Consider the following 9359-nt stretch of genomic DNA (forward strand, 5'->3'; position numbering starts at 1 on the left):
TGCTGTCTAAACTTCATTTTCCTATTAGGTTACACACTTTTATAAAGAAAAGCATTATGTACGACAACAGAAGCACACAATATACATAATTCCACTCGCTGTCTCAGTACAGTGTTTCAGGTTTTTAAGTACTTAATTTTTTTATCTCTCTGTTACTGACCATACAGTGCTCATAAAATCATACAGATATTTAGCACGCTTTTACCAGTAGAAACATATAGTTGGTTATAAAAATGAGGGCTTTCGAATGCTGGCTTTGTATTATTTTCATGTTTACTGACAACCATTAAGTCTTTCAATATTTCTCCAAAACTATTTTATCGTCCGTGATATAGAACAGTAATAATCCTGCTGCTGAGAAATACTATACATAATAACACTGAAAGTTTTCCATTTCTTACGCCTATTATCCATTGATCATGTTTGCTGACATCCACTGTGGCATCATCTTTAACAGCTGATGCGAAGTCGAGACACAGAAATAGCAGCAGCAAAAGGCAGGAGAAGAAGAGGGAGGACTCGCAGACACGCAACCCACTCATATAACGTACTGTGCTAGACTCAATATTATATTACTCCTATCATCATTGTCTTCATACTTTGGTTGCTACATTACAATCTTTGATGTATATATGTGTGTGTGTGTGTGTTGTGTAGAATTTCGTTTTCTTGTGAAGCCAATACCCCAACAATTTTCCTCTTGTGATGTGACCTATTACTATGCAAGTGTTTGGCCCCAGGGGACGGCGTGGCAACACTACAGTCTAGGGAACCTCTCCAGCAGTCAGTCTGGTGTCGGTCGTAGGGCAGCATTCCATGTGCTTTTTGAGATTTAGTCGCACCTCTTCCTTAGTGATTTATTTAGCCCATTACACCACAATGTCCTCTTCTATGTCATTCATACAAACTATGTCGATGTTAAAACAGCATACATAACGTACGAGAGAATATTACGATGCAATAGGCATAATAAATCGATCACGAAGAAGTGCTGCCAAGCCTCATGTGGTTCTTGGAATGCGAATCATAGCTGAATAGTGTGATCCATGATGATTTCTTAAAAATCAGAGTGTTTATGAGACAAAGTAATTCAGACTAAATCTTTATTAGTTCCAGCATCTACATCAGTTGTTAATTTTATACAGTATATATTGTTAAAGGAGAGACATGCTATATATACGAAAAATCACGGCCGAAATACTCCACGACTCTCTGTCTGTGATCTACTTCCTATTCTTTCCCTCTGGTAGACCTTAAGTTCATTGACAGAATTCTTGCTGAACCAGCTAGAGGACACAGCTGGCTTGGTGTGGCTTGCAGCATTTCATTGAGTATTTTTCTCTCCGACAAAACCCTACCACGGGTACTCAGAGTTATCTTTGGTATTTTAACTTTGATAAATCGGTTTTGAGGGAAAACACTGGAAAGGGCTCAAGTTTTCCATGCATTCGCTCCCACCATATTTATCTTTCTGGTATTATGAAGCAGCCTCAGGTTTCTGAATACCTTTGTTTTGTAGCAGATGCTGTGTTTTATGGTGAGTACTATCATGGACGCACAGGGTAAATCATTTCTCCCTCTCTCATTGATGTTTTGTGACTACTTCTAGATATGCAGTATCGTCGGTCATCCAGTCGCATCAGTGGGTAGCTATTATAATCCCTGGATGAGTACTTCAGTACTTGAACTTCTTTTATGATTCAAGCACATTGCTTATGTAGCAAAAATGGCAATTTAGCTATAATTCTTGGCGGAAAAATAGCTATACAGGGATTACGGACAAACGCGTAACATAATATTTATTGCATATGCATCACCTGTGAATCACTACTCATCACTGACATGAAAGTTAACTAAACAATGTTTCCTAAGGAGAGAATAAGCCCAAAAAGTTAAAGTTACAGTCACTTTGGTCTGGGAATTTCAGCAGAGCCAATGTTCATTGATGTGAATTATAACAGTAGGAAGAGATTAGTATTGACTGTACTTGTGTGGTATAATTTTCTTGTCTCGTGTGATGTGTGGTGAAGGATTCGACATATATTCATGCCTTTATTAGCTAAACAGGTAACTAAATTACGAAATAATAGATAACTGGATGATAACTGGCAATTTGATTCATTACTTAAGGAAACCTTTTCCTCTGCAGTCCTCAGTACTAGGTTAGTGGTAATGATTATGCTTGCAGATTTTTCCCTCTGAATAAAGTGGTTAAGCCAGTAGTGTTATCAGGAATCAGAAAACAAACAAACCAAAAAAAAAAAAAAAAGTAATGAATGGACAATTCCTTGAATGGGGGTGTCAGCAGGGGCTCTTAGTTTCGGCTAAAACAGCAGCACCAAAGCAGACATCAGCAGCATCTTTCTTGTGCTGGAATATTTCACGAACCAATGTTTTTTTATAAACATTCTGAAGAAACGTTAGAATATGTGATGTCTTCCATAACAATAGTGATGTTCATAATTACTTTGTCATTACTACTAAAATGCATTAGTTTTATTAAATTTCACAGTTGCCTTATAAAAAGTATTGAATAGATTGAGTCGTTCAGCACAATCATCAAAGATAGTACTAGCTGTATTAGAAGTCTGTAGAAGCAAAGGTGCCTGTTTCCTCTAGCAGGACGTTGACAAGCATAGGTTACGTGACTTAAGTTCCTTTTATGATTTTCACCTCATAATGAAGCCTTCGTTTGTCAGGTGTTTAGTATGTTTAGCCAGCACATTAACACGATAACGAATTGTTTATTTCACACACTGCCGTGAATGAAAACATGCCAAGATAAACCTCCTATGACATGAACTCAAGAACTCATGTATCTGTGCTCAGTTCTCGGTAAGGATATCATTATCTTGTACTATCACTTCTCTAGAGCAGAGTTCGGTCCCAGCTGGGGGTAGGGGGGGGAGGTTTGGGGTGCAGTGGTGTTCTTACATGTGTATCACATGTACGTCTATGGAGGTTCCTTCGATGACATAAGACTAATTCATTCACAAAGAACGCACCGTGATTTGCGTTAGATTATTGATTTTAGTAGGAAAACCAGTCTTTCAGGAAATACATTACAAACTCTCATGTTTCGTGCGGGAGCTTAGCATTTATTTATTTATTTTTTTATTTCATTTCCCTCTTACTCTCTTAGTAGGACTACTATGTGAATGTTACTTTCCTGAAAAGATTACAAAACAGATAACGTTTTGAAGTATACACTCTCCTTTCACAAACAGCATCGCGGCACATCCATTCTGAACATTAAGGTTTCGGATAATGCAGAATAGCAAGATACTGTAATTTGCTGTCTTTGCATCTGTTCCATAACATATATATATATATATATATATATATATATATATATACACCAGCTTCTTTTCTTAAGTAAAATGTATTTCCTTTCTTGTACTTTCCAGAGCTTCCATTTTCAGATGTCTTCATTAATCCCTTACGGCTAGGTGGCATGAAAGACATCATAGTAGCTTTGTCCTAGTGGGTAAGAGTTGTAATCAAGGATGTAGTCCTGCTCCTGAGCGACACCAGATTGTGGTATTGATCTGCATCCTCACAGTGACTGAGGCCCGCGGTTCCCTCACCTCTCGCCCTCACCACCCCAGCTAACACCATCATCATTAATCGCTGACTATTTTCGCCAGGTTTGGAACTGCCCTCAGGAAGAGCCGAGTCCGAGTGGTGTACACAAGGTGCAAAGGTTTTTACATGCGACTTAGCACCAAGGAGACCGTCAGGACCGGTTGCCTTTTTTTAGTTGCATCACAGGTGGTTGTACCAAAGAGCTGACTTGGCGCCACTATTTTTACATAGTCCCCTCTACTTCTCTCAGTATTTTGATGGTCGGGTATTTAGAGTGTCATAAGAGATCGAATGGTTTTGCCTGCAACCTGCTGGCTAACATCTCCATATACTTCTACTCTTTGCCTGACACTGATTTTTTGTAATGTTTAGAACTACCTACGCACGACATTCTTACTATACTTGCATATTACTTTTCATCACACTTGTTTTTATATTAGACACACATTCTGGTCTTGATTTTTCTTAATTAACAAACATACTTTAAATAGTATTTTAAATAACATAAGTGTTTAAGAAACATCTCATTGATTAGTATCAAACTTTAAATAAGAAAACAGTTTAACTAGAAATATTTGCTCCTTATTTTTAAGTTTACATATGGTATAACATAAACACATCTCACTGAATTTTTAACCTGACGTTGAATAATTAAACGAGTATTCTTTTAACCCCTCTGATGTGATGACGACTATTTTGCTCTTGCTGCTGCCAGACGATTTTACTCACTGTTGGAGAGCCACCAGCAAATGACGACAAGTATGAGGTGTATCTCTGACGCCTCCATTTCGAAAAGCCTTTCCTGAGCTAAATAAAGTCATCTGTTTATGGCATACATAAGAAGCAAAATACATCCTCAAACAGAAATGAGAGAAAAAAAAATGGTATTAAAAGACGTCTTGTAGGCTATATTTTGTTTCTGTCATCTCCAGACATAGGTCAGTATTGTAAGTGGCATGGAAGGGTCCGTTGCGTCCTTTTTTTCTTGGCAAATTATAGTACCAACTACATCTCGATATTCTTCTTTGTCACTCTTGTATTTCTGTTATCGACAAATTTTGCTTTAATGACGCACAAGAGGGCCTGAAGGTGTAGCAGGCAGAATAAATCGCTAAGAAAAATGTGCCACGAAATCTTGAAAAAACTGTTTTGAATCGATCTTTATATTCAAGGAGAGAACCTTAAAAGGGGAAGGGTTAGATACAGCTTACATCAGTACCATAATTTCTAGGATGCTCTCTTATGCTGGAAAAAAAAATCGTCCTTAGCGGCAAGACTGAAATAAAAAAAAATAAAAAAAGAATCCTCGGGCTTAATGGAGGTTCAGCAAAAATAATGATTATATTAATGTTCACATTTACATCACCTGAGACACAATTCTTGATAGTACCAGATGACTGTATTAAAAAGTTTCAGTTAATTCTAGTTCTGAAGGAGATGATTAAGATGAAATGTAACACCTCCAGTTTAAAGTCTCCCCAAAGCTGAATGAAACTAGAACTTACACCTGATTCCTCTCGTTCAGTAATACCTCCCCAATACTGAATAAACATCGTCCAGAAGTAGCAAGACTAAAGCCATAAAGTACGTCATCAGATTCAAGGGGTTACTGAGACACACTGACTAAGAGAATAATTTGTGCCTACAGGAGAACGACACGCTGCGACCCTACCTGGCTGAGGCAATCGCTGCTTGTTGCGTGTCCAGGGAGACTGGTTTGCTCTTTGGTCAGGCTGGAGCGGTGGCTCCTTTAGTGCAGTAAGTGGATGCTGATTCACGAAACTGTAGATTTAATGGTAAGCTGCTGGAAAACAGAGGAAGGAATCTCCCTGACACCAAGGACTTATGCTCCAAATTTCCCTACCCAGGCCTCACTTGATTGTTGGCTGTTCTCAGTCTTACTAGAAGTGATAAAACGATCAGCACAAAAACATTATCAAACTCTCAGCAACAGCACTCCACCTCCATACATTCCACCACCAGCACTGAAGAAACACGTACTGTACATGCTCTCTTCACGGTCAAGGCAATACAACACCTCGATCAGAACAGCATACTACAAGTGCCCACCCCCCCACCTGACATCTACTCATCGGTGTCCTTAAATGGAGATGATCCAGTTCCCCTAACTGGGCTTAGACCAGGGCATCACCCAGCCCTCCTCAGCTACCAGCAAACATTTGGGTTGGGTGGAATCACAGATTCATGTTTGCCACATTTAGAACCGGCTCACACAGCATAACACACATATTGCAGCACTGCATGGCACATGCTACACTAAGACACAGACGCAACATCAACGGTGAAGGGAACCTTTTACATAACCCCGGAGGCGCAGTTGGTCACCTCCGGTTGACGGGTCTGCTCGATCCGATGGATCAGGACTGAGCAACAACAACAATAGTTCGAAGTTATGCTCTTCATTTGTCGTTAAATGATAAGATGATGGTGAAGGCAAATAACCTGAACTAGTCACAGCTATAAACCTGTCAAACGAAATCCATCATTTTGCATTAGCCAAGGCCATGTTAGCATGTGTATTGTATTTGCATTGGTCACCTAATGACTGCCAGATCTCTTGCAGCCTCTCTGGTTAGTCACTTTTCCCCGAAGTCTTTACGAAAGAGCTCATGCCGTTAGTACTCTGCCTTCAAGATTCACATACATAATCCTCCTTATACAGCTAACCTTTTCAATTCTCTCCACTTGCCTGCGCCTTCTCATTCGTACCGTTCGCATGACGCCACTATTACACTTTATGCCGAATCTTTCCCCCTGTGTTGCACTACCCAGCCTATCCCCCAGGGAGGAATTACTGGTTCATCTGAATTTCCTCATCTAAGTTTGTTCCAACCTATCAATATCCTCATCTCACGCACCATATTCTCACAACACAGTCCTTCAACCTAAACCCAGTAAAGGATTTCAGGGAGCGCTTGGATTAAGTTGTTGCTTTTCTGCCGTTCACTCTTCTTACGTCCTGATGAGCCTGGGACTACAATAACAGCAACAAATTACTCACTCTTTACTGATAATGTTTCATTGCCACACAGTACGATACTTTTCATACAAGAAGCATGCACTTTCCCATTTATGTGAAATGAATCCTTTCATTCAAAGAAGAAGTAAGAGGTCTGTTATCTTCATCCAGAATCTGCTGATTCTGAAATGATGGTATATACAAATGCAATTTTACAAGTAAAGTTGGGAAGATTATACATTAACCATTTTGCCTTGAGGCGCTTTTAAGAATGCCCAGTTCGCTTGAGTTTAGTGTTGAAAGTTTACTGATTTGTATTTTTGTCAAATGTTTTTCCAGATTTTTTTATTGTATTATTATTGGGGGGAGGGTAGTCAAATGGTGAGTGACAGAGCGACTTGGAGGCGTTTTGTCTGCGGCCACCCTTTGCGGGATTAGGGCGTCGGGCTATAGATAGATAGATAGATAGATTAAAACAACATCCATACTTTACTTCAGGTACCTGGAAACAAACGACAGTACCATCAGAAGACCAACGTGCCGAGCGCTGCACAGACTTTCCTTGGAGCCTGAAAACTGTATCACCCTCCACCAGAGCGGCGCTGTTCCGGTATGCGTCGCTGTGTACAGTATTTTAAGTGTCATAGAAGACTTCGCACCACCTCTTTTCTTGGCATTTATGCACCCAAACATATTCTTGTACTTTTCTGTCGACATACTTTGCAATAATTAGACATAAGAGGATGTCTAGTGGTAGGTTGTGACGATCATCATCCACTCACTTAATGTAGTGCTGCCTGCTTCCTCTTTCACCTTTAAATTTCTGTGACTACCCTCCTCTTTTCCTACTTCTCCCTTTCCTTCCTGTCACTTTTCATTACTCTTCTTTCCACTTCAGGCTGTTCTGCACTGAGTAACAAGTCTAATGGCTTCCTGTAACCGAGGAAACCATTTACAACGCTGTGTAGTAACCATATAACCAAATCATGGGGTGAAGGGAAGCCTACTGTGATGCCCCTGTCAATTGGGTGGAGATGCAAATACGGCTATCTCTCGTAGGAATCAAACTTTAATCCTTTTCTCAGTGCCTCGCATGGGGGGCGCGGTAGCACAGTGGTAGCGTGCTGGACTCGTAATCGGGGGATTGCGAGTTCGAGCCTCGCCCGGGCTGCCGTGCCGGGAGTGGTAGCTCGCTCCTGTAACCCTAGCGGGGCTATATAGTCCAATACAGGGCTTAGCTCGGGGGAACTCCATTTCTCCCATTTCAGTGCCTCGCATGGCGAGGCGCTGTCAACAGCAAGGAAACATCGATTCTCTGCAGGGGACAACCCTGCAGGGGCGGTTGCTTGCCTGTGGCTGATGGATCTGCTCGACCAGATAGACAGGGGTTGATCAACAACGAATAACAAGAGGATATCGATATGAAATGTGCGGAAAAAATCGCTAACGGTTAGGTGATACTAAATTTACAAAGCCACTTAGTATGCATATCTGTGGACGGAGATCCCTGTCAGTGGAACAGGGATGATGACAATTTTTTTTTTTTCACATAATTGTTCTTGTATTTCCCGATAAAAATACCTCTCCTTATGAGATTATCAGCTGTACTTTGTGATAGTTGTAGCAAGTATTTGTTGTATATATTTATTTTATAATACTGTACTTACTCTGTTATTTCAGTTGTTATTGGAGATGCTGGGTTCGGAGGACGAGGTGGTGCAGGAGGCAGCTGCTGACTGCCTTAGGAACATAAGGCTTTTGGCTCTTCGGCGCTGCAAGACCTACAGTCGCATGGCCAGACTCACTCCCCGCACCAGCCTCTCCACCAGGCGCTGAAGAGGAGGAGAAGGAGAGGAACAAGATCAAGAACAAGGAGGAGCAGGAACAGCATGAGGAAGAGGAGGAGAAGGAGGAGGAAACAGAAAAAAAAGGAGGAAGAAAAGACGAAGAAGACGAATATGCTGGAAGATGAGGAGGAGAAGAACAAGAACAAGAACAAGAACAAGAAGGCCTAGAACTGTATGATAATAACTAACAGCGCGAAAGTGTGGAGTAGCCCCTAATTCTTGACAGTATTTCTAAAGCATGTGGTGATATAATAAGATTTAACCTTTCTGTATCTTTCCTAACTACGAGTACACTTTGTAACTTAGGGTGTAGGCTAATCACATCTAACATTTGCATGAGATCCGTAATTCACTGTAAGAATTTATGGGCATGCATACACAACAGTTCTCCTGTTTTAATGACAGGGTAGTTAGATTTTATGCCTATTGATAGCATGAAGGTTAATCAGGTAGGCAGTTGTTCTCTCTTTCTCTCTCTCTCTTTTGCTTAGTAGTCGTTCTACATCCAGGCCTCTAACTGAGTAGCTCCTGTTGTCGTATAAAGAAATAGAGGTCATAAAACTGATGAAAATATGAGCAAGGTTTAATTTTTCTGACTGATTAGTACTTTTTTTTTTAATTCACGCAGTTTCAACACACACACACACACACACACACACACACACACACACACACACACACACACACACACACACACACACACACACACACACACACACACACACACACACACACACACACACGTGCGCGCGTGCGCGCGCGTCACAACACCGGGCGTGTTGTTGCTGAGTGAGGCTGGGAATGCCACCCAATGGCTACAGATGCAGTATATAAAATTTCTCATGGTGGTGTTAGCAATATTGACATTAGTTGTTAAGAGTCATATCCTCAGAAATCTTGTCAGACATGTAGGTCTCAAGAGTTTTAAGGTCCATTTTGCTAGACAG

General features: G+C 40.7%; 1 protein-coding gene across 1 annotated transcript in view; it reads left to right on the forward strand.

Annotated features, from left to right (window-relative positions):
- Positions 1–8401, forward strand: part of gudu (Armadillo repeat-containing protein gudu) — a 40425-nt gene extending 32024 nt beyond the window's left edge. The window contains exons 13-15 of the mRNA XM_080278283.1: positions 5234–5343; positions 7064–7175; positions 8246–8401. Coding sequence (XP_080134409.1) covers positions 5234–5343; positions 7064–7175; positions 8246–8401 — 378 coding nt within the window. The remainder of the gene's footprint in view (positions 1–5233; positions 5344–7063; positions 7176–8245) is intronic.
- The last annotated feature ends 958 nt before the right edge of the window (positions 8402–9359 follow it).

Source organism: Coenobita brevimanus, chromosome 72 (genome assembly GCF_032717465.1).
Source record: "Coenobita brevimanus isolate Jiangsu-jjx chromosome 72, ASM3271746v2, whole genome shotgun sequence".
NCBI lineage: Eukaryota > Metazoa > Arthropoda > Malacostraca > Decapoda > Coenobitidae > Coenobita > Coenobita brevimanus.